Source organism: Amphiura filiformis, chromosome 13 (assembly GCF_039555335.1).
Source record: "Amphiura filiformis chromosome 13, Afil_fr2py, whole genome shotgun sequence".
NCBI lineage: Eukaryota > Metazoa > Echinodermata > Ophiuroidea > Amphilepidida > Amphiuridae > Amphiura > Amphiura filiformis.
The window spans coordinates 13,965,141-13,991,209 of record NC_092640.1 but is presented as its reverse complement, the minus strand read 5'-3'; the positions used below and the strand labels follow the sequence as shown (position 1 = coordinate 13,991,209).

The 26,069-nt window shown below is 37.0% G+C and overlaps 1 protein-coding gene across 1 annotated transcript; it reads right to left on the bottom strand.

Annotated features, from left to right (window-relative positions):
• Window positions 1-1,147: 1,147 nt before the first annotated feature.
• On the bottom strand, window positions 1,148-22,745 carry LOC140167430 (peroxisomal sarcosine oxidase-like). Its single transcript, XM_072190737.1, has 8 exons — window positions 22,595-22,745; window positions 21,659-21,807; window positions 19,781-19,997; window positions 18,710-18,892; window positions 17,346-17,480; window positions 7,812-7,973; window positions 1,810-1,885; window positions 1,148-1,293 (listed from the first exon to the last, which is right to left on the bottom strand). Exons 1-8 carry the CDS (start codon window positions 22,721-22,723, stop codon window positions 1,163-1,165), a joined length of 1,182 nt encoding a protein of 393 aa, XP_072046838.1. The 5' UTR covers window positions 22,724-22,745; the 3' UTR covers window positions 1,148-1,162.
• Window positions 22,746-26,069: the final 3,324 nt, after the last annotated feature.

The following is a 26,069-nucleotide window of genomic DNA, read 5'->3' as shown; positions in this document are numbered from 1 at the left end:
CATTTTGTCCTTTAAAGCCTTAAAATAACAATGTAATAGCAGTAGCTCATAGAACAGTACATGGTACCAACATTCTAAAATGTCTTTGTAATTATATCACCAGAACAAAACATTTTCCGGCCAAAAATGTCACTGAGTTAATTAGAAAAAGTTCACCTTATACCAAAATCATCATTTTGATGGGATAAAGTGGATGGATGAGGCTGTCAATCGGGTCACCCCAGTTAAAGGAGCATTTCGTGATCCTAGCATCCTCTTTTTATGACATTTTTCAGTAGGTATCCACGAAAAAAGCTTATTTCCAAAATTTCAGTTGATTCCGATTTTGCGTTTGCAAGTTATGCATGATTATGTGTATTACACTGCTCCATAGACAATGTGTTGTAATTCAAATTTGGCGATATTTTTGCTAAACGAATTAATCTGCAAGAAATATTTGGTACATAAACATTATGTAGCCAGAGGTATCCAGTGGTGTAAAAATCTGAACTTTTTTTGGGAAAAGTGGGGGGATGAGGCTGTGGATCACGAAATGCCCCTTTAAGATATGAAGAAGCCGCCACAACATAAACAAAACATTATCAGTTTCAATCACAATACAATATATGGTTTCGGACCTGTAATACATTTCATATTTTTAACACTTTTACTGGCAGTGTAGGGCTACAACCCCATAAAAATCATTATACATTATTCATTTATTTATTTCATTTAGCAAAAAGCACAGGCAATATGAGCGCTAAATCAAAGGGAAGCCCTACATACAAAGCAAACAAACAAAAACTAAAAGGGGAAACTAAGACAATAAGACAAACATAAACATGACAGATTAATTCACCGGGGTCAGATTGCCAGAGCCTCATGCTGATATTTCTGAACAGAAGATTTAATACCATTTTCAGTGATTTCAGAAAAATTAACAATATTTTTGGTCCTCGAAAGATCTCTGAAATTCCCTTTAAAACGGACTAAATATGCCTATATTAAAGGCTTTTCATTGACCTTAAATACAAGCACACGCGATGGCTGCAGCAATCAGTATTGGATTGACTATCCCATCTCTTTACATAAAATAACATTTTTAATACAAAAAACAATAAGCATCCTTTGGATACATCTCAATTTAGATCTGAATAGGGCCTACTTCATATACTTTCCTACACTACAACTTTGATTTTGATCTAGCTAGTAGTGATTTGAGAGTAAACGGTGTGATGTCATAGCTGGTTTGCTTCCCATAAGCCATCTCACACAGCATCTTGCCAACGATGGGTGCTAATTTGAAGCCTTGACCTGCAACATATATCAACATAACAAAATTCAAATCAAGTTATAGACAAGTAGATAGGCTTTCGACACTTAAATTCATAGTAAATGACGCCTGACCAAATTTACCTCATATTTGGCAATTTTAGGCCCAAAAGTGCCACTTTTGCATCATATTTCACTAGTTTATCTTCAATATGGCACAATAATGTTCACGTGCTTCTTGCACATTTGTACCATAAAATTATTATTCTGGTACCAAAAGGTGATGGATTCACTATACTTCAAGAATTTTTTCCAAACCCACCCCCCAACAAAAAAAAAAAAGAAATCTATGCCACTGTCTATCCTGCAAACACAGAAATGTTTATAAAACGTTATATACATGTTATAAACACATTTTAGTTTCGGTCAAAACGTTTTAATAACATTTAAATGTCCGGTTATATAAAGGTCATGAAAACATTTTAAAAAGTTATGAGGCTCAGAAGTTACCAGACTCCAGGTTTAAGACCAATAAGTCTAATGTCTTTATTAAGGTACCTGATAATCCACATGCATATACAATGTTTGAGTACACTGGATGCCTGTCAATGATTATCTCTTCTGTTGGTGTGCACTAAAGAAGAAAGATAAAAAAGGCATCATCACTTTATTTCTTCACAATTTGTACACAGACTTTTAGCAGCTGTACTTTATGTGAAGCTCCACTTTTTCAATAAAGAATTCATGAAGCGCCATGGTGCATTGAGCAAACTCTTGCATATATCACAGGCAAAGTTAATGGAGATATGTCTTTGTGCCGCTGAGTCATCAAGTTGAAACAATGAGATGATGCATGTATTGTGCATTGAGCAAACTCTTGCATATATCACAGGCAATCATACACACAGAAGTTAATGGAGATATGTCTTTGTGCCGCTGAGTTATCAAGTTGAAACAATGAGATGATGCATGCATTGTGCATTGAGCAAACTCTTGCATATATATCACAGACAATCATACACACAGTAGCTAATGGAGATATGTCTTTGTGCTGCTGAGTCATCAAGTTGAAACAATGAGATGATGCATGCATTGTGCATTGAGCAAACTCTTGCATATATCACAGGCAATAATACAGACAGTAGCTAATGGAGATATGACTTTGTGCTGCTGAGTCAACAAGTTGAAACAATGAGATGATGCATGTATTGTGCATTGAGCAAACTCTTGCATATATCACAGGCAATTATACACACAGTAGCTAATGGAGATATGTCTTTGTGCTGCTGAGTCATCAACTTGAAATGATGAGATGATGCATGCATTGAGCAAACTCTTGTATATATCACAGGCAATCATACACACAGTAGCTAATGGAGATATGTCTTTGTGCTACTGAGTCATCAAGTTGAAACAATGAGATGATGCATGCATTGTGCATTGAGCAAACTCTTGCAGTCATCACAGGCAATCATACACACAGTAGCTAATGGAGATATGTCTTTGTGCTGCTGAGTCAACAAGTTGAAACAATGAGATGATGCATGTATTGTGCATTGAGCAAACTCTTGCATATATCACAGACAATCATACACACAGTAGCTAATGGAGATATGTCTTTGTGCTGCTGAGTCATCAAGTTGAAATGATGAGATGATGCATGCAATGTGCATTGAGCAAACTCTTGCATATATCACAGGCAATCATACACACTGTAGCTAATGGAGATATGTCTTTGTGCTGCTGAGTCATCAAGTTGAAACAATGAGATGATGCATGCATTGTGCATTGAGCAAACTCTTGCATATATCACAGGCAATTATACACACAGTAGCTAATGGAGATATGTCTTTGTGCTGCTGAGTCATCAAGTTGAAACAATGAGATGATGCATGCATTGTGCATTGAGCAAACTCTTGCATATATCACAGGCAATTATACACACAGTAGCTAATGGAGATATGTCTTTGTGCTGCTGAGTCATCAAGTTGAAACAATGAGATGATGCATGTATTGTGCATTGAGCAAACTCTTGCATATATCACAGGCAATTATACACACAGTAGCTAATGGAGATATGTCTTTGTGCTGCTGAGTCATCAACTTGAAATGATGAGATGATGCATGCATTGAGCAAACTCTTGTATATATCACAGGCAATCATACACACAGTATCTAATGTAGATATGTCTTTGTGCTGCTGAGTCATCAAGTTGAAACAATGAGATGATGCATGCATTGTGCATTGAGCAAACTCTTGCAGTCATCACAGGCAATCATACACACAGTAGCTAATGGAGATATGTCTTTGTGCTGCTGAGTCAACAAGTTGAAACAATGAGATGATGCATGTATTGTGCATTGAGCAAACTCTTGCATATATCACAGACAATCATACACACAGTAGCTAATGGAGATATGTCTTTGTGCTGCTGAGTCATCAAGTTGAAATGATGAGATGATGCATGCAATGTGCATTGAGCAAACTCTTGCATATATCACAGGCAATCATACACACTGTAGCTAATGGAGATATGTCTTTGTGCTGCTGAGTCATCAAGTTGAAACAATGAGATGATGCATGCATTGTGCATTGAGCAAACTCTTGCATATATCACAGGCAATTATACACAGTAGCTAATGGAGATATGTCTTTGTGCTGCTGAGTCATCAAGTTGAAACAATGAGATGATGCATGCATTGTGCATTGAGCAAACTCTTGCATATATCACAGGCAATTATACACACAGTAGCTAATGGAGATATGTCTTTGTGCTGCTGAGTCATCAAGTTGAAACAATGAGATGATGCATGTATTGTGCATTGAGCAAACTCTTGCATATATCACAGGCAATTATACACACAGCAGCTAATGGAGATATGTCTTTGTGCTGCTGAGTCAACAAGTTGAAACAATGAGATGATGCATGCATTGTGCATTGAGCAAACTCTTGCAGTCATCACAGGCAATCATACACACAGTAGCTAATGGAGATATGTCTTTGTGCTGCTGAGTCAACAAGTTGAAACAATGAGATGATGCATGTATTGTGCATTGAGCAAACTCTTGCATATCACAGGCAATCATACACACAGTAGCTAATGGAGATATGTCTTTGTGCTGCTGAGTTATCAAGTTGAAACAATGAGATGATGCATGTATTGTACATTGAGCAAACTCGTGCATATATCACAGGCAATCATACACACAGTAGCTAATGGAGATATGTCTTTGTGCTGCTGAGTCAACAAGTTGAAACAATGAGATGATGCATGTATTGTGCATTGAGCAAACTCTTGCATATATCACAGGCAATCATACACACAGTAGCTAATGGAGATATGTCTTTGTGCTGCTGAGTCATCAAGTTGAAATGATGAGATGATGCATGCATTGTGCATTCAGCAAACTCTTGCATATATCACAGGGAATTATACACACAGTAGCTAATGGAGATGTCTTTGTGCTGCTGAGTTATCAAGTTGAAACAATGAGATGATGCATGCATTGTGCATTGAGCAAACTCTTGCATATATCACAGACAATCATACACACAGTAGCTAATGGAGATATGTCTTTGTGCTGCTGAGTCATCAAGTTGAAACAATGAGATGATGCATGCATTGTGCATTGAGCAAACTCTTGCATATATCACAGGCAATAATACAGACAGTAGCTAATGGAGATATGACTTTGTGCTGCTGAGTCATCAAGTTGAAATGATGAGATGATGCATGCATTGAGCAAACTCTTGTATATATCACAGGCAATCATACACACAGTAGCTAATGGAGATATGTCTATGTGCTGCTGAGTCATCAAGTTGAAACAATGAGATGATGCATGCATTGTGCATTGAGCAAACTCTTGCAGTCATCACAGGCAATCATACACACAGTAGCTAATGGAGATATGTCTTTGTGCTGCTGAGTCAACAAGTTGAAACAATGAGATGATGCATGTATTTTGCATTGAGCAAACTCTTGCATATATCACAGACAATCATACACACAGTAGCTAATGGAGATATGTCTATGTGCTGCTGAGTCATCAAGTTGAAACAATGAGATGATGCATGCATTGTGCATTGAGCAAACTCTTGCAGTCATCACAGGCAATCATACACACAGTAGCTAATGGAGATATGTCTTTGTGCTGCTGAGTCAACAAGTTGAAACAATGAGATGATGCATGTATTTTGCATTGAGCAAACTCTTGCATATATCACAGACAATCATACACACAGTAGCTAATGGAGATATGTCTTTGTGCTGCTGAGTCATCAAGTTGAAATGATGAGATGATGCATGCAATGTGCATTGAGCAAACTCTTGCATATATCACAGGCAATCATACACACTGTAGCTAATGGAGATATGTCTTTGTGCTGCTGAGTCATCAAGTTGAAACAATGAGATGATGCATGCATTGTGCATTGAGCAAACTCTTGCATATATCACAGGCAATCATACACACAGTAGCTAATGGAGATATGTCTTTGTGCTGCTGAGTCATCAAGTTGAAACAATGAGATGATGCATGCATTGTGCATTGAGCAAACTCTTGCATATATCACAGGCAATTATACACACAGTAGCTAATGGAGATATGTCTTTGTGCTGCTGAGTCATCAAGTTGAAACAATGAGATGATGCATGCATTGTGCATTGAGCAAACTCTTGCATATATCACAGGCAATTATACACACAGTAGCTAATGGAGATATGTCTTTGTGCTGCTGAGTCATCAAGTTGAAACAATGAGATGATGCATGTATTGTGCATTGAGCAAACTCTTGCATATATCACAGGCAATTATACACACAGCAGCTAATGGAGATATGTCTTTGTGCTGCTGAGTCAACAAGTTGAAACAATGAGATGGTGCATGCATTGTGCATTGAGCAAACTCTTGCAGTCATCACAGGCAATCATACACACAGTAGCTAATGGAGATATGTCTTTGTGCTGCTGAGTCAACAAGTTGAAACAATGAGATGATGCATGTATTGTGCATTGAGCAAACTCTTGCATATATCACAGGCAATCATACACACAGTAGCTAATGGAGATATGTCTTTGTGCTGCTGAGTTATCAAGTTGAAACAATGAGATGATGCATGTATTGTACATTGAGCAAACTCTTGCATATATCACAGGCAATCATACACACAGTAACTAATGGAGATATGTCTTTGTGCTGCTGAGTCAACAAGTTGAAACAATGAGATGATGCATGTATTGTGCATTGAACAAACTCTTGCATATATCACAGGCAATCATACACACAGTAGCTAATGGAGATATGTCTTTGTGCTGCTGAGTCATCAAGTTGAAATGATGAGATGATGCATGCATTGTGCATTCAGCAAACTCTTGCATATATCACAGGGAATTATACACACAGTAGCTAATGGAGATATGTCTTTGTGCTGCTGAGTCATCAAGTTGAAAAAATGAGATGATGCATGTATTGTGCATTGAGCAAACTCTTGCATATATCACAGGCAATCATACACACGGTAGCTAATGGAGATATGTCTTTGTGCTGCTGAGTTATCAAGTTGAAACAATGAGATGATGCATGTATTGTGCATTGAGCAAACTCTTGCATATATCACAGGCAATCATACACACAGTAGCTAATAGAGATATGTCTTTGTGCTGCTGAGTCAACAAGTTGAAATGATGAGATGATGCATGCAATGTGCATTGAGCAAACTCTTGCATATATCACAGGCAATCATACACACTGTAGCTAATGGAGATATGTCTTTGTGCTGCTGAGTCATCAAGTTGAAACAATGAGATGATGCATGTATTGTGCATTGAGCAAACTCTTGCATATATCACAGGCAATTATACACACAGTAGCTAATGGAGATATGTCTTTGTGCTGCTGAGTCATCAAGTTGAAATGATGAGATGATGCATGCAATGTGCATTGAGCAAACTCTTGCATATATCACAGGGAATTATACACACAGTAGCTAATGGAGATATGTCTTTGTGCTGCTGAGTCATCAAGTTGAAATGATGAGATGATGCATGCAATGTGCATTCAGCAAACTCTTGCATATATCACAGGCAATCATACACACTGTAGCTAATGGAGATATGTCTTTGTGCTGCTGAGTCATCAAGTTGAAACAATGAGATGATGCATGCATTGTGCATTGAGCAAACTCTTGCAGCCATAACTGGCAATCATACACATAGAAACTAATGGAGATATGTCTTTGTGCTGCTGAGTCATCAAGTTGAAACAATGAGACGATGCATGCATTGTGCATTGAGCAAACTCTTGCAGTCATAACTGGCAATCATACACATAGAAACTAATGGAGATATGTCTTTGTGCTGCTGAGTTATCAAGTTAAAACAATGAGAAGATGCATGCATTGTGCATTGGGCAAACTCTTGCATATATCACAGGCAATAATTATACACACAGTAGGTAATGGAGATATGTATTTGTGCTAGTAGGTAATGGAGATATGTCTTTGTGCTGCTGAGTCATGTTCAGCCCAATTCTTTTGGTGACTCTTCACACTACTTACAGTATACATGCAAGTCTCCACTATGGCTGGTTCTGCTTCTAATCCAGGAAAATGTCTCCTTACATACTTCTTCAGGAATTCAATATCAACCTGCGATTCCCCGTGTATTTTATAGTCACGCTCATCTGGGTCAACCTCCTTCCATAAATGGTGATAGCCCATCTGTATGTGCCAAACAAATGTAAGTCGATAAAAGACAATTGATTTACAGCATAAGGTCTAAAAAACGTTTTAAAAAAAAAAAAAAAAAAAAGGGAAAATTTCTAGGGTCGGGCCTAATTTTAGGGTAGGTCGGGTTACGCCAATCAAACAATTTTTTAGGTCTAATGGATATGATCTACTGGAGATAGCATTTTTGTTATCTACTGAAGATAACATTATTGTTCTTTACTGAAGATAACATTATTGCTATCTACTGAAGATAGCATTATTGTTATCTACTGAAGATAGCATTGTTGTTATCTACTGAAGATAGCATTGTTGTTATCTACTGAAGATAGCATAATGTTGTGAATTAAAGAGAACATCAGCATTATCTGCACTGAAGTATCATACGCTGAAGATAGCATTAACCTTGCTGGGCAGGTAAACCTATGTTAATTTTCACTGTTACTCATTTAGCGGAACAATTATCTACTGAAGATAGCAATAATGTTATCTGCTAAAGATAGCATTAATGTTGTCTATGGAAATAGCATTAATATTATCTGCTGAAGACAGCATTATTGTTATCTACTGAGATAGCATTAATGTTATCTACTGAAGATAGCAGTATTGTTATCTGCTGAAGATATAGCCTTCAATTGTTAACTACAAGATAGCATTAATGTTATCTACTGGATATAGCATTATTATCTACTGAAAATAGTATTCATGTTATCTGCTTGAGATAATATTATTGTTATCTACTGAAGATACTATAGCATTAATGTTATCTGCTGAAAATAACATTAATGTTATCTGCTGGAGATAGCATTAATGTTATCTGCTGAAGATAGCATTATTGTTATCTACTGGAGATAGCATTAATGTTATCTACTGAAGATAGCGTTAATGTTATCTGCTGAAAATAGCGTTATTGTTATCTACTGAAGATATCATTATCATTATCTACTAGAGATAGCATTATTGTTATCTACTGAAGATAACATTGGTTTTATCTACTGAAGATAGCCTTATTGTTATTTACTGGAGATAGCATGAACGTTATATACTGTATAGATAGCCTTATTTTTATCTACTGGAGATAGCATTAATGATATCTGCTGAAGATAGCCTTATTGTTATCTACTGAAGATATTAATAATCCCCAAAAGATTATAATTCTTCTGTCGACTTGCTGGAGTCTGGTTTATAAAACCACTGTTTCCTGGGGAAAGAGTGTGATCATCGAAAGAAGCATCTTAGCTGGAGAAAGTTTCAACTGTGTAAAATTTGAGCATTTGGAGAAAGCACCACCATTTCTGTGCGAGGATTTTATACACAAAGGAAGGATATATAATTAATGCAAGTGTACAATGGACTTCGTTGAACAGTGATTTTCGCAGGATAAGCGAACAAGGATATACCCAGCAAACACAAAACGTTTTCGACATCATTCGCAAATGGTTATAAAAGGTTGTCAGAAAACGTTTAAATGTCGGGTTATATAAAGGGTTCATTAATGGTATAAAACGTTTTCATAACATTAAATAACATTTGTTGGTAATTTACTGCACAGCAAACACAAATGTTTTACAGAAAACATTTAAATGTCGGGTTATATAAAGGGTATAAAAATGTTTTAATAACATTCCAAAAACATTTGTGAAAACTTGGTACAAATCATTCTAAACAGAATGTTATTTTGGTGTTGAAAAAAAATATTTTGCAAAAAATGTTTGCCCAAAATATTTACAACAACGTTTTTAAAATGTTTTCACGACCTTTATATAACCCGACATTTAAATGTTATTAAAACGTTTTGTAAAAAACATTTTAAGAACATTTCTGTGATTGCTGGGTGCAAATATTTTAACATAATGTTATTTAAGTGTTGACAAAACATTTCGCCAAAAATGTCTGCAAAAATAGTTTACAATGACATTTTTGAAAACATTTTTAAAATATTGTTGTTGTGTGTTTTCATACAAAACGTTTTAAAACGATTTCATGACCTTTATATAACCCGACATTTTAATGTTATTAAAACGTTTTTACCTAAACCAAAACCCAAAATATAACTTATTTAAAACGTTTTAAAAACGTTTTTGTGTTTGCTGGGTATACATCAGCATGGGCTATTTTAACGTGCCTCCTGGCACGTTCGTGCAGTGAGGATGAAAATCCGTGCAATGAGAATTAAAAATCCGTGCTTAAAATATTTATATACAATTCAAGTTTCAACCCGACAAATGACCAGGATATTAAAGAAGTTCATTTACAAAGCACGACTGATCAAGTTGAAAATCCTCTGCAAATGGGTAAAGTTTGTGGTAGTCAGTCAAACATTCATTTTGCGAAAAATTCAAGCAATATTATTGCCGTATACAACGCCTCTGGCGATGCCCATTACTCCATGATTTGTTGGTCACTGGTGAGGAAAAGCCTCGGGACGAGCAGATCAGTGATTTTGATGAATTTTGCAACATTGTAAAGACAATTTATGGTTTTGGAATCTTCACGAACGTTTTAGGTTTACTGCCGATATTTTAAGCTAAGTCCCCAATCCACATAGCCTATTTCTATTGCGTGATCCTGTAGACGCACCCCAACATAAACTCATCAAATCATTTGGGTATTTAACCTTTATGTGTATTGCTTGTAGACAATTTGACACCACGTTTATGAACTGATCAACATCTTTAGTGTTTCATAGACAGTGCGTTTATGTTTTTGTAATAATACTTGAATGCAACTTTGACAAATTTTGTACAATTTGCAGATATCTTACATGAACCTTTGCGTGTCACTAAAGTTGCGAAATTTACAGCAATCTTATCACATTTTGATAATTTGTTGTGTGATATTTTAAGAAATTGTAGGAATCTTTGTACACCTTTGTAGCATGTGTATGCGTTTTTGCAGCTAGGTAAAAAAATTACAATTCATTTAAATGGATTTAAATCTATAAATGAAAACCTACCCTTCTAAATAACACATCCAACCAATTTCTTTTCTGATTAACATAAAAATTAATACCGTTTTTAAACATTTGTTAAACATAATATCGTTAACTTGACATTAGTGGGCCAGGTGTGTACTTTTATCAAGCTGTAGCTAAGTGAAAATAATGACAAGTCAATTAAATGGATTTATATTTTGAATAAAAACCTACCTATTTAAATAACTCCCAGAATATATTTTTGATTAACATTTTGTAAAACATAATAGCATTAACTTGGTATTAGTGAACCAGGTGTACGTTCATCGAGCTGTAGCTAGGTTCATTTTTTTTTAAATCGAGTCAAATGCACTTTGAAAGTTTATGTTTCGTAGATATTTAGTTTTGGTAGAAAAAACGTCACATCACAAAATAATGAGAATGGTGGACTAACGAACCGTTTGGTTAACATGCTTATTATTTGCAATATTCTTAATCGTGTGACCAATCATGTAAAATAGTCTTAGAAACTACAACACGTCCTGATACGCAAACATTTTGAAAAATTGTAAATGAGAATTGCAGATAATATAAAGTTAAAGTTTCAAAACTATAGTTTAAAGTGGAATCCCCGGTTGAGGGCAAAAAAATAACTTTACAAAATGGAATTAAGGAAAAAAAACCCTCTTTTTGTTTGACAACAATCGGAGCTTTCATTCAAAAGTTATATTCAAAAATGTAACTTCGCGAGGCAAATTTTTTTTAATTAATTCTTATGTATTTTAATGTTTTCTCCAGCTGCGATATTTAACGTTTTTCCCTTTAAAATTTCATATCTCAAAAAACAATCAAGCATTTGACCTCTAATCTTCACTATTATTTGTGATAATTCAAGTTTGTCTTTTCCAAATCAAAATTAAAGTAAAACAGTGTTTCTAAAATATAAAAAATCCTAAAAACAGTGTTTCTAGACTAAAATTCATTAAATTGCTGATATCTCGAAAACTTTTTTTTTATGAACGCATGTCCACACGGAACACAATATCTCAAAAAGTATATGAGGTATGGACTTCAAATTTAAACCGAGTGTGGCTGATATGCAGGGTTATAAATTGAACTAGAAGTTTTTAATTCCAAGCTTGGGAATTATATTATTCTAGTTCAGATTCAAGTCCTGTCTATGAAAAACACATTCCCAAAATTTCATTTCTATTGATAAAACACTTTTTGAGATATCATGTTCCAAAGGTCTCTACCTTTGAAATTTACCAAATCAATATGGCGGCCGTTACCATGGCAACGGGTGATATGACCAACAATCTGAGTATTGGATTTGAATAAAAATTGTTTAAGGTATACATGCCACCTAGTTATGGGAAGTTTCATTCACTAAGTTTACCTATACAACCTTTAGATTCCAGATCACCCAAACCTGGGGGATTCCACCTTAACCAAGGTTAAATTCTTGGACCCTGTTTTAGTATAATATAAATGATAATACATTTAACAATACCACTATCATTAGTAAGGTCTTTTAAAAGCAAAAGATAGAGTTACGCATTGTGTACTGGAACAAACAAACACATTGGGATCATAAATGAATGTAAACATAACAAGAGTAAAGGACGATTTAAGGTGGTACTACACCCCCTGATAAATTGTGTGACTAATTTTGCATTTTTCTCAAAAAATAACTGCGTCTGATAACAAAGGTTATGTATATTATAGGGGCAACAAATCCAATTACTTCACTGAAATTTCAGTGATTCAAGACAAGTGGTTCATTATATATGTTAAGAAATGAGATACATTCTAGCGGTACCTCTTTTCTTATTATTGTACCACTTGTCTTGAGTCACTGAAATTCCAGTGTAGTAACTGGATTCCTTGCCCCTATAATATACATAACTTTGTTACCAGTGTGTTATTATTTTTGAGAAAATGCAATTAATAGTCACGAATTTTAGGGTGTAGTACCACCTTAACCCACCCAAAAGTGTTACAATTAAAACTTAAGACAAACAAGTTAACAAATGTCAGTGTTAACTCCAGATAAAATATCGGTGAATGCACCGACATAGGAATCGAACACGCGACCTTCCGCGCAGCTAAGACATTAGGGCAGGACCGCGACTAGCTCTTGGCCTGAGCCCTCGGTGTACCCTTTAAGAAGATCCAGTGATCCACGAGTACAATAAGCAAGTGAAGAAAATGTATAGTAAAACATGATATCACTACCAGTACTAAGCATGCTAAGGCAAAACTACATTTAGTCACCAACACATCTGTGCTCAGAAGTAACAGACCATCTGCACTATCCCTTGCCGAAGGCAAGGCACGCAAGCGAAGCGAGCCAGTGGCTCACCAACATCACAACAGGGCCACACTGCAGGAAAGACCACTGATGACCCCACCCCACTAACCGCGAAAGTCCACTAACCGACGCGCCGGTCTTTACTAGTGTGTGGTCAGAGGGGATGTGGCATGGTTTTTCAGTTTTTCTTCTATTGGGTGGAAAATAGGTCGGTGTAAAGTAAAACAGTGTTTCTAAAATATAAAAAATCCTAAAAACAGTGTTTCTAGACTAAAATTCATTAAATTGCTGATATCTCGAAAACTTTTTTTTTATGAACGCATGTCCACACGGAACACAATATCTCAAAAGTATATGAGGTATGGACTTCAAATTTAAACCGAGTGTGGCTGATATGCAGGGTTATAAATTGAACTAGAAGTTTTTAATTCCAAGCTTGGGAATTATGTTATTCTAGTTCAGATTCAAGTCCTGTCTATGAAAAACACATTCCCAAAATTTCATTTCTATTGATAAAACACTTTTTGAGATATCATGTTCCAAAGGTCTCTACCTTTGAAATTTACCAAATCCAATATGGCGGCCGTTACCATGGCAACGGGTGATATGACCAACAATCTGAGTATTGGATTTGAATAAAAATTGTTTAAGGTATACATGCCACCTAGTTATGGGAAGTTTCATTCACTAAGTTTACCTATACAACCTTTAGATTCCAGATCACCCAAACCTGGGGGATTCCACCTTAACCAAGGTTAAATTCTTGGACCCTGTTTTAGTATAATATAAATGATAATACATTTAACAATACCACTATCATTAGTAAGGTCTTTTAAAAGCAAAAGATAGAGTTACGCATTGTGTACTGGAACAAACAAACACATTGGGATCATAAATGAATGTAAACATAACAAGAGTAAAGGACGATTTAAGGTGGTACTACACCCCCTGATAAATTGTGTGACTAATTTTGCATTTTCTCAAAAAATAACTGCGTCTGATAACAAAGGTTATGTATATTATAGGGGCAACAAATCCAATTACTTCACTGAAATTTCAGTGATTCAAGACAAGTGGTTCATTATATATGTTAAGAAATGAGATACATTCTAGCGGTACCTCTTTTCTTATTATTGTACCACTTGTCTTGAGTCACTGAAATTCCAGTGTAGTAACTGGATTCCTTGCCCCTATAATATACATAACTTTGTTACCAGTGTGTTATTATTTTTGAGAAAAATGCAATTAATAGTCACGAATTTTAGGGTGTAGTACCACCTTAACCCACCCAAAAGTGTTACAATTAAAACTTAAGACAAACAAGTTAACAAATGTCAGTGTTAACTCCAGATAAAATATCGGTGAATGCACCGACATAGGAATCGAACACGCGACCTTCCGCGCAGCTAAGACATTAGGGCAGGACCGCGACTAGCTCTTGGCCTGAGCCCTCGGTGTACCCTTTAAGAAGATCCAATGATCCACGAGTAAAATAAGCAAGTGAAGAAAATGTATAGTAAAACATGATATCACTACCAGTACTAAGCATGCTAAGGCAAAACTACATTTAGTCACCAACACATCTGTGCTCAGAAGTAACAGACCACTGCACTCTCCCCATGCCGAAGGCAAGGCACGCGAGCGAAGCGAGCCAGTGGCTCACCAACATCACAACAGGGCCACACTGCAGGAAAGACCACTGATGACCCCACCCCACTAACCGCGAAAGTCCACTAACCGACGCGCCGGTCTTTACTAGTGTGTGGTCAGAGGGATGTGGCATGGTTTTTCAGTTTTTCTTCTATTGGGTGGAAAATAGGTCGGTGTAAAGTAAAACAGTGTTTCTAAAATATAAAAAATCCTAAAAACAGTGTTTCTAGACTAAAATTCATTAAATTGCTGATATCTTGAAAACTTTTTTTTTATGAACGCATGTCCACACGGAACACAATATCTCAAAAAGTATATGAGGTATGGACTTCAAATTTAAACCGAGTGTGGCTGATATGCAGGGTTATAAATTGAACTAGAAGTTTTTAATTCCAAGCTTGGGAATTATGTTATTCTAGTTCAGATTCAAGTCCTGTCTATGAAAAACACATTCCCAAAATTTAATTTCTATTGATAAAACACTTTTTGAGATATCATGTTCCAAAGGTCTCTACCTTTGAAATTTACCAAATCCAATATGGCGGCCGTTACCATGGCAACGGGTGATATGACCAACATTCTGAGTATTGGATTTGAATAAAATTGTTTAAGGTATACATGCCACCTAGTTATGGGAAGTTTCATTCACTAAGTTTACCTATACAACCTTTAGATTCCAGATCACCCAAACCTGGGGGATTCCACCTTAACCAAGGTTAAATTCTTGGACCCTGTTTTAGTATAATATAAATGATAATACATTTAACAATACCACTATCATTAGTAAGGTCTTTTAAAAGCAAAAGATAGAGTTACGCATTGTGTACTGGAACAAACAAACACATTGGGATCATAAATGAATGTAAACATAACAAGAGTAAGGACGATTTAAGGTGGTACTACACCCCTGATAAATTGTGTGATTAATTTTGCATTTTTCTCAAAAATAACTGCGTCTGATAACAAAGGTTATGTATATTATAGGGCAACAAATCCAATTACTTCACTGAAATTTCAGTGATTCAAGACAAGTGGTTCATTATATATGTTAAGAAATGAGATACATTCTAGCGGTACCTCTTTTCTTATTATTGTACCACTTGTCTTGAGTCACTGAAATTCCAGTGTAGTAACTGGATTCCTTGCCCCTATAATATACATAACTTTTGTCACCAGTGTGTTATTATTTTTTGAGAAAAATGCAATTAATAGTCACGAATTTTAGGGTGTAGTACCACCTTAACCCACCCAAAAGTGTTACAATTAAAACTTAAGACAAACAAGTTAACAAATGTCAGTGTTAACTCCAGATAAAATATCGGTGAATGCACCGACATAGGAATCGAACACGCGACCTTCCGCGCAGCTAAGACATTAGGGCAGGACCGCGACTAGCTCTTGGCCTGAGCCCTCGGTGTACCCTTTAAGAAGATCCAGTGATCCACGAGTACAATAAGCAAGTGAAGAAAATGTATAGTAAAACATGATATCACTACCAGTACTAAGCATGCTAAGGCAAAACTACATTTAGTCACCAACACATCTGTGCTCAGAAGTAACAGACCACTGCACTATCCCTTGCCGAAGGCAAGGCACGCGAGCGAAGCGAGCCAGTGGCTCACCAACATCACAACAGGGCCACACTGCAGGAAAGACCACTGATGACCCCACCCCACTAACCGCGAAAGTCCACTAACCGACGCGCCGGTCTTTACTAGTGTGTGGTCAGAGGGGATGTGGCATGGTTTTTCAGTTTTTCTTCTATTGGGTGGAAAATAGGTCGGCTTTGGAGCAAAGCTAGACCGCGACACTCCGGCACTTGTTGGAAGACATATGGTACAGCAGACAGTACATGTACAATGTGATTCTCTCATTTGATCCTTTACACGAAAATAATGTGTCCGAGGCAGTAAAAACGTAAATAATGGGTGAGGCGCAGCCGAACCCATTATTTAAACGTTTTTACTGCAGAGGACACATTATTTGCATGTCAAGGATAATGCTGCACCCTTTATTTCTATTCTATTACCACAAAATATTGCGATTTAAAATATCACATTTTTGCCCAAATATTTCAAGTTGTTTACCTCAAGGTGGAGCGCCTACGCGTAGCCAAAGCGTATGCACATTCCAATAACACAACCAAACATTCCATTCTCCCCTATAAGCAGGTATGCACATACAATAACACACCCCTGGCATTCCATTCTCCCCTACATAAGCAGGTGTGCTGTGCGCATTGCTGTGCGCTGTGTTGTGATGATAGAAGAACATAAAGTTCGTTGCCCTTGACACTTTATCGCTAATTAATGGTCTTTCACGTGACGCGTTTCAACAAATCACAGTGCGCGATTTTGAATAATGGGTCGTGGGGGTAATAGAATTTCAAATAAAAACTTAGATTTTGTTAATTTAATCAAACAGTGTATTATTGTTGTGCATTCGTGTGATTTAGCCTTGAGTCATCACGGCTCGTAATAAGACTTACCTTCATATAACCAGGATAATCGTTACTAGGGAAGCCACAAACAAACCCACTATCTGTTGAATCAATGAATACTGGCCATTTTGAATATGTTCCTATGGATCTCTCCTTGAAGAAGCACACATTGACCCTCCAAACCTGTCAAAAGAAATAGGAAATCATCCAATGCTCAAAGTTGTAACCAAACCACATAATGTACATCCAACCCCCTCCCACCCAAACATAAGCACCCCCACATATGCAAACTCCTACCTTATGGAAATCATACACTTTTATCATACAGTTTTATAAACTGTCCGAATATTTTTTCCTTATGGAGCAAAACATCTCCATAAGGTTGTACCTGACCTCGTAAGTGACTCCACAGGGCATATCTCATGGGAACACACATCATAAAAGCCTTAAAAAAAGTGATTTATAGTGCGCTATACGCACAGGCACAACGCCTACACGTTGATCCACAAGCCTCAGCACACTTTACATGTTGTCGCTGACCACTACGGCCCACATCATTCCACAAACCATTAAACAGGGACCATTCAGGGACTTTGCTGCTTCAAGAGCGCACACCCTAGACATTCCACAAATAACCGTCGCAGCCAGGATCAGCGACCGAGTTTCATACGGGTTGCAACGAGACAAATTAGCAGTAAGTTCCTTGTCCAGGGGAATTTCAAGCTAACTCAATTTTTCACGAGAGCATAGGCCTACTAGGCACCGCCCGGGTTCGAACCTGCAACCTCTCGCACTATAAAAAAAAAAAGCCTTATCGATTGAGCTAACTTGACTGCTCAAAAACTCCACAGGGAAATTTTACTAGTATTTATCCATGATGGCCGTATATTTACACAACACAATGGTTGCATATTTACACATTTTATGGTCTTTCTGGCTACAAAAGAAAATTTGAGCACGTCGGTTGCTGGAGTTCTGTATAGGCACCTGGTGCCACTGTGTCTCAACCTTTCTATTTTGCCCAAAAAGCATAAAAGTGACATCTTTCTGACTCTTAAATTTACAAACATTTTGAAAAACTATAATCTAAACAAGTTAAGCATGATCAAAATATATTTCTCTTAATAAGACCACTCAAAAAAGAGTGAAATGTGTTTTTAAACTTTAAAACCACTCAAAAAAGAGTTCTAAAAACGTGTTGTCATTCATTTAACTCCTTGAACGAGTTGAAATTCACTCTTTTAGAGTGGTTTTCACTCTTTTTTGAGTGGTTTTAAAGTAAAAAAACACATTTCACTCTTTTTGAGTGGTTTTATAAGTGTCCCACTCTTTTGAGGAGTGAGTTTTTCACTCTTTTATATTAAGAGAGATATATCTATTATCATTTTACCTTATAATACTTATATACATACCTTAATAGGGGGTTCCAAGCCTATTGGGTTTAGTAGTTTTGAAGACCATGGTCCAGCTGTAATAGCCACACTTTTTGCTCTGTATTTGCCTTTGTTTGTTACCACGGTAACCAGAGTTCCAGGTAGAATCTCCAAGACTTTTTCTTCATCATGTAAAATCCCTCCATGTGCTACAAACTGATCCTGTAAAAATTACAGACTATATGAAAAATTATACAATTATGCATGTCCTTTTCCAAGTAAAAATCTTAAAAGTGTATTTCGTGATCCTAGCATCCTCTTTTAATAACATTTTCAGAAGCTATCCACGAAAAACGTTTATTCCCAGAATTTCAGTTGATCCGATTTTGCGTTTGCGAGTTATGCATGATTATGTGTATTACACTGCTCCATAGACAATGCGTTGTAATTTCGTTTTGGTGCACCAGAACGTAATTCAAATTCAAATATTTTTGCTAAACGAATTAATCTGCAAGAATTTTTTGTACACAAACATTATTTAGCCAGAGGTTTCCAGTGGTATAAGAATCTCAACTTGTTTTGAGAAAGGTGAGGGGATGAGGCTGTGAATCACGAAATGCCCTTTTAACTAGAATTACGCACAATAACAGGACACAAAATTATACAGCACATCAGGTCGTGATATACTATCACTATACCAAGTTTGAAGTTGATTGGCTTTTACGTTGGAGCTGTGCAGTGGATTAATGAATTTGCTTCCGCCCGGACACTCAGCCAAACAAAGAAAGAAAGAAACAACTATTAAATAGGCAACCATTTGAATGATAATATAAAATAATATAAGCCCCATGTATGTGTGGGGCCAACAATTGAATAAAACAATGGCAATTTTCAGCAAAATCAGTCTGCTATATCATAAAGGTGAAATTTTGTGTTTACCACTCAAATTTTCAATTTTACATTATTACTTGTGAGGGAGTAGAGTGGTTGAAATATTCTTTAAGTGGGGGGGGGGGTCTGAAATTTTCTCTGGGGTTGAGTTAGTAAACAAACTCATTGGAGGTTCAACCCCCTAACCCACTGCAAAGACCATACTGATTCATGTATTACCTGAAAACATTTTAAACATTTATCAGCCCTCACTACAAGTGCCATCTTATCAATACATCCAATAGCATCTGGTCCAAACGTCGCATCTGGAAGATGTCTTTGAAGACCTTGTGGATGGGTGAGCTCTTCATATGGTGTCTTCATAGCTTTGAGTACTTTAACACGTTCTGCAACTACATTGTTAGAGGGCCTCCCAACTATCAGCAAGCCAGTTTTTCTATTAAAAGTCAGACAGGGGACAAGGTTAAATTTTCACGTGCCCTCTAATCAATCTGAAAATTTAGAAAATCCCATAGGAAAATTGCCGAAAACTGCTTATCAGGCTCGGTGCCCCCCCTCCAATCATGCCCCCCCATATAGGATGACTCACGCGACAACACTTGGACAGCTTAACTATATATTGTAGATTTCGCGCCACCAAATAGTAATCTGGGGTTTTTTTTGGAAAAAGGGTAAGACAAGTAAGTTTAAGATTAAAATGTGTAGAAATTGCATGATTTTGGATTGCTCATGATTAGTAGTGTTCATTCCTGTCCTGCAATTTCCCCACATATATATAATAGATAAAGTATTTTTTATAATTTTAAGCACCCCATCAACTGTAGCATGATTTTACGTAGAGGGTATGTGAGCCCCAGCAAAACGTACTTCCTTTTTCTTACAAATCAAATAACGATAGTTGAAAATATTTTCACTATAAAAAAAATTAAAATAATTCAAACAGCTTCAAACCAATACTACTGAGTACTCTATAATCTTTTATGTTCACAAAGCCGCTCTCCGACTCAAATAGCCAGCCTTTATCTGGCGAAAATAATGATGGTCAACCAAATTGTTTTCCAAGTCAGAGAGATGAGAAAAAAGTTTGATGTTTTTTTTAAAATTTTGGGTCGGTCGTGTCTGGGCATACAAAGACTTTTAAAGAAAAAAATGATACCTGTTAAAGACATACTGCAGTTACTGTCCGTTTTCCTATACACAATACACAGTGCTCTCACCATTGACGCGCGACCTTTACAAATAGTGTATGTTAGAAGTATAGGCATTTGCCTAGTTAACATCACTGTGTGAAAAATAACAGGCCAATATTTAAAGTATTCTCCAAACTTCTAGCAAATATATTTCTCTAACATGACCTAAAATTACAGCTAGGTTAGATGTTCAGAAATAGTCGCACTTTGGTAAAATATGAGTGAGGGCAAGGCATAGCTAGCCAACTCCCCGTGTTAATTGAATGGAGATTTGAACGAAAATATTGGTAACGGACCGCTCACTTCTGAAGGATGCTACAAAAAAAACGATACAAGCTACATTTAAAGTATTCTCTGGAATTCTAGAAAATATAGTTTTGTAACATGTCCTAAATTTTTAGCTAATTTAGGTGTTTGGAAGTATTCGCACTTTTGTGTTTTAGGAAGGATATGTAAACGACAGATAACACCAAAAAATATGAAGAAATTATTTCCAAACCGTGTTATTGTTAAGTCAACAATCATTATGTTGCTCATTTTCAAGAATGCTGGTTAACAATAAGCAGAGTATTGTCTCATTTCGTGAACAAATGCCCACATAGTTCAGTTCAGTACAGTTCAGTACCATACCATTGTTACCTTGCGTTTCCTTTATAATCGGTTACCCAACTGAAACTATAATACCAGCTCATTGCGATACCGCACAGGTAAAACAGACACATGTGTACAACCAGAGAAGATCTGATTTAATCAGTTGAGCTGTTTTCAATGAGTGTTATCTTGGTTTAATAGCTTTTAATGGGGTTTAAGTCCTGCAAAGGTCGTGGTGAATTCTACTGTAGACATGACTGCATCATGACAAGTTGTGTCACATCTCTATATGGAGCACTAAATATATTACACTTACTGAAATAGTTTGGTATTGCTTTCCTCTTCCAGCCTATTCCATACATCATACATTTCCGGCATCATTTCTGCATAGCGCATTTTTGAATGTGCAAAGCGTATGAGACGTGACGGACCATGGGAACTCCCCCGTGAATGCGGTAAACAAAACTGAGGGTGTTAAACAGACATCAAAAACAAAGTAACTTATTTAATGTGTGTATAAATTATACACAGAACAAACAGTCCGCACATCATATTTTTAGTTAACATTTGCATCGCACATCCCCAGGGTGGCATTGTTCCCAACAAATACTACCCGCCCACATCCGACCCCCTTAATGTCGTATTACCATATCCACTAATTTTGCACTCCTAAATAGCGTAATGTGCCCTAAATTATTTCAGACCCCGGGGAAAGTAGAGAAAACGGAAAGAAAGCAGAGAAATAAACTGAGAATTGCTGATTTTTTTTTGTCTCAATTTACTTCAAAGTCACCACAGAATAATAACCAACCATTAATGTAGAAGGATTGGGGCTGTTATAGACCCCTTAAATATGCTATACTTTCTTTAAAAGTATCCCTTTTTCACAATTTTCAGAAAGATGCCGACGACGCTGTGTGATGAAAATTTGAAAGTAGATACTTTGGGGGGGGGGGATGCACAGCCACAAGTAGGCTACATAAAGTCTCTGAGATATACACTTATACAGTCATCACAGGAAATAGAACCATTTTGGTTTTCTTGGATGCGGGTTTTAGTAAAACATGTGGTGATGAAAATTGGAAAGTAGGCACTTTTGGGGGTGATGCGGATGTGTGGCAAAACATGTGGTGAGTGACCCCCAGGTGCACAGCCACTTGTCTCGGTCCCAGCCGGTTTGTGTTCCTCCGTTTCTATTTCCAAGCACGTAAGATAACAGAGATGTAACTTTTGAATGACCCTCGTGTGTTACCTGTTCAAGTAGCAGTGTTTTGTATCCTAGTTTTGCTGATCTGTAAGCTGTAGATGATCCTTCTATTCCTGCTCCAATTACGATGCAATCATAAATCTGATTGAAGGAATGTATGTCTGGGAAATCCATGCTTGCTATGAGAGAGCGAACAAAACATTGAAATTATACTTCCATCATGTTCATACATAATTATTAATTTTGTGTTCTTGTGCTTGAAATATCACCTGAAAAAGAATATCCCCACTTGTTTGAGTCTTCATAACTTTGAGCACAATTATTTACAAGCAAGAAAATTGATATGAACATGTGGACATTGGCAATGACACAGGGGGGGGGGGCAAAAACCTTCCAGTTAGAGATGTTTCCCCCAGTTTCCCCCAATAAAAACCATAAAAAACTGTAGATTTACAACTTTGCAGGAATGTCATGATTTTGACCCCCACTGAATAAGGAATAGTCAGTAATCACCATCTTTGATGTTTCATTGTGACCTACCGTATCGTACAAAAAATTATTTGATGGCATGTAGTACTGTATTCATTTTAAAGCAAAGTTGAACACTGATGGCGCTATTTATTTTCAATCTTGTTTCCCTGCTTGTTTGCATCTTTACAAGGGGTAGACACATAATGACGTTAAAACATCAGAAAAATGGAAAGCATTTTTTTTTCATGAAATGAAAGGAAAAACTTATATTATTGGTCTAAAATATGTAAATAGCGCCCTCAATTTTCACACAAATATGCAACTTATAGAATAAAATTTACCACAAAAAGGCAGAAAAAGATCAAAAATTTGATAAAGGAATTAGGAAAATCTATGCTAACAATAGCTAAAAAAAATATGTGTATATTAGTAAGATAGCTGTTGGTATTGTTCGGGTCTAGAATTCTAGCCTATGTTTTGTTAGAAAACATAATAAATGATAACATCAAACAACCATATATAAGCTGCAATATGGGCCGACCAATATGATAAGAAAGCACATTATGGAATTCTCTTATAAACCATCATGCGCACAGTTTCCACCTCGACACACCTGAGCACACATTTTCCTCCAAGAGCTTCCAAGCAGAGAACAACAAACAGTGAATGTCTCCACCACAGTCGTTGATTACACTACACGGTTGAGTGCATAGCAATGTGAGAGCTGTGGAGCTTCTAGCTGAAAAATGGGCCTCTTTGATTGTTTTTTGTCGAAACCTCAATTGTTCCCTTCATCCAATCAAATTTTTATATCAAACGAAAGCTAACACTTCCCCTAAAAACACTAGGTCAACAGATAACGCAATTCAATGTTGTAGCAAGGCGAATGTGGTAAATCTGTTCAAAACTACCTATCTAAGCACTTTTTTGACCAAAATGTAGGTTTTAAAAGTCAAAACCCATCAAGTGTTCCTTACAATATTTGTCACATTTTATGTCACTAAATGAAAAAGCACACTTATATTGTCCATACACTAGAGTCACTAGAATGAGCAATGGCCAATTCTCTATAAATTGCAAATCTTGTGCAAAAAGTTACTATTTTCGCCTGTTTTGTTATATGGTTGTAAATTCAATGAACTATGACTTTGCTAAAAGGCACATTCTCCGATAAAGGGTTCAAGTTTGGTCTCAGGAATGACAAAATGCCAACCATGCACGAAGAATTCAAGAAAATCATTCAGAATCGTAAATTTTAATAGTTTCAGAACACAAAACAATGCATGGGTGATTTTCAACAATACTTCATTTTTGAGCAATATTATTTGTACGTATTGGGGGGGGGTAACGTATCTATGGTAACGTATCTGTGAAGCCCTTTCCCACCTTTGTCTTAATCGTGCAAAAGTGTAAAAAATACGTACCGACTTAATACCCATACTTAATCAGTCATCACCCAATGTACTAAAGTCTGGTATGGTATTTGGCTTCATTTATCACAGCGTTTTTTCACAGGGGAGTAGAATTTAGGTAACGTATCTGTGACAACATGAACGTAACGTCAGGACTTTTTGCCATTAATAGACCTGAATTTGTTTACTTTGAAACCATTGTATTATCTAATCGAACTTGGGCTTAGACTACGCAGGCTCAACCCGAGTTCGATCGTTCAACTTACGCATGATTTTAAGCAGCCGCAGACTGTGGCCTTCATATCATGGACTTGGCGAGCTCAAAAGTAGTGATAGGATTCAAGTGCATGCTGGTCATGAGGGAGGAAACTTAGAGGGCCTTGAACAAGGTAAGGCTAAAAATGCATACATTTTTTTGGATGGGGGGGGGAGGAAGTTGACCCTTTGATAAGTGGGTTAGGGATTAGGCCGTCATCCCCCGTCCACACACGGTGCCTACCCATTGCAGTGTTAAACCCAAATTGGCATGTGCTTTAAGGGGGTCTATTGTCATGATTTGGGCAGGACCGGACGAGCAACTCATTGGCACACCGAGAGCAGCAAGCAATTTTGCAGTATAAATTTACCCCCCTCCCCCGGCTCATAATTATCACTGCACAGTCCCTATACTGCTATTTTGGTCCCGTAATCAGAGGCGGATTTAAGGAAAAGGGCCCTGTCAGCAAAATATCCTGGGGCCCAATGGTAAAACGTACCTGAATTTTTGTCGGGAGGAGAGTAAGAACAAAATTTGATAGTGATCATTAGTTCGGCCCAATGTTATGAGATACGTGCGCGTAGTGCGCAAACATTCATTCCATTTCATACTATTTGAAGTAAAAGTTGATGTAGGGCCTACATTGTAGGCCTATATTATTTCGGTACTATTCTATACCCAATTCGAGGGTTTATAAGATTTGTGAGTGTTTAAACGGTACTAAAGAACAAGGAATATTTCCTTGTCTGTTTTTGCTTGATAGTCAAGAAGCAAGCAAAATCCCAGATTAAACGTCATAATCTGATCTCAAGGAATAAGAAGCCAATACGTTGGTACGCGTGAATTATGACATTAGGGGGAATGGGGTTGGAAAAAAATCTTAAATCCAGGACTTTTTGGCGACAAATTAAGTTTATGACACAAATGCGCGCGAAGCGCGCGAAAAATGTTGCCATTTTGAAACTAAACTGTTAAAATATGGTGCAAAAGGGGGGATTTATCCCCATCCCCACACCCCCGGATCTACGCCTATGCACCTTAGGGCCGGATTTACCTTTTTGGGGGCCCTGGGCCCGGCCAAATTTGGAGGGCCCCAAACTCACTGTAAGGAAGGCATGCACTCGAGTGGCTTAGTTTAATTTGATCTACGTATTATAAGATTGCGGCAGAAGCATAACAATTTAGAGAGAGTCGGGCATATTTTGTTTTCGATTTTTACTATGACATTTGCGGGTGAAGCACGGAAAAAAATGAAGGTGAATTTGCTATAATATAGGTCCAGTGCGCGCTTCGTGCGGGCAATGAAATGTTACCCTATTTTGGCCCAAAACATGGTGTTTTAGGTCTAAAAAGGAAGGTGCACAGGGCAATGGGAGGGAGG

Bases quoted from the DNA above. Each gene is read 5' to 3' on its own strand.
- LOC140167430 (XM_072190737.1), bottom strand. From the start codon at position 22,723: ATGGATTTCCCAGACATACATTCCTTCAATCAGATTTATGATTGCATC. The intron at 21,808-22,594 runs GTAACACACGAG...TAACACCCTCAG, and splicing joins AAACACTGCTACTTGAACAG to TTTTGTTTACCGCATTCACG. The intron at 19,998-21,658 runs GTAAGTGTAATA...GACTTTTAATAG, and splicing joins AGCAATACCAAACTATTTCA to AAAAACTGGCTTGCTGATAG.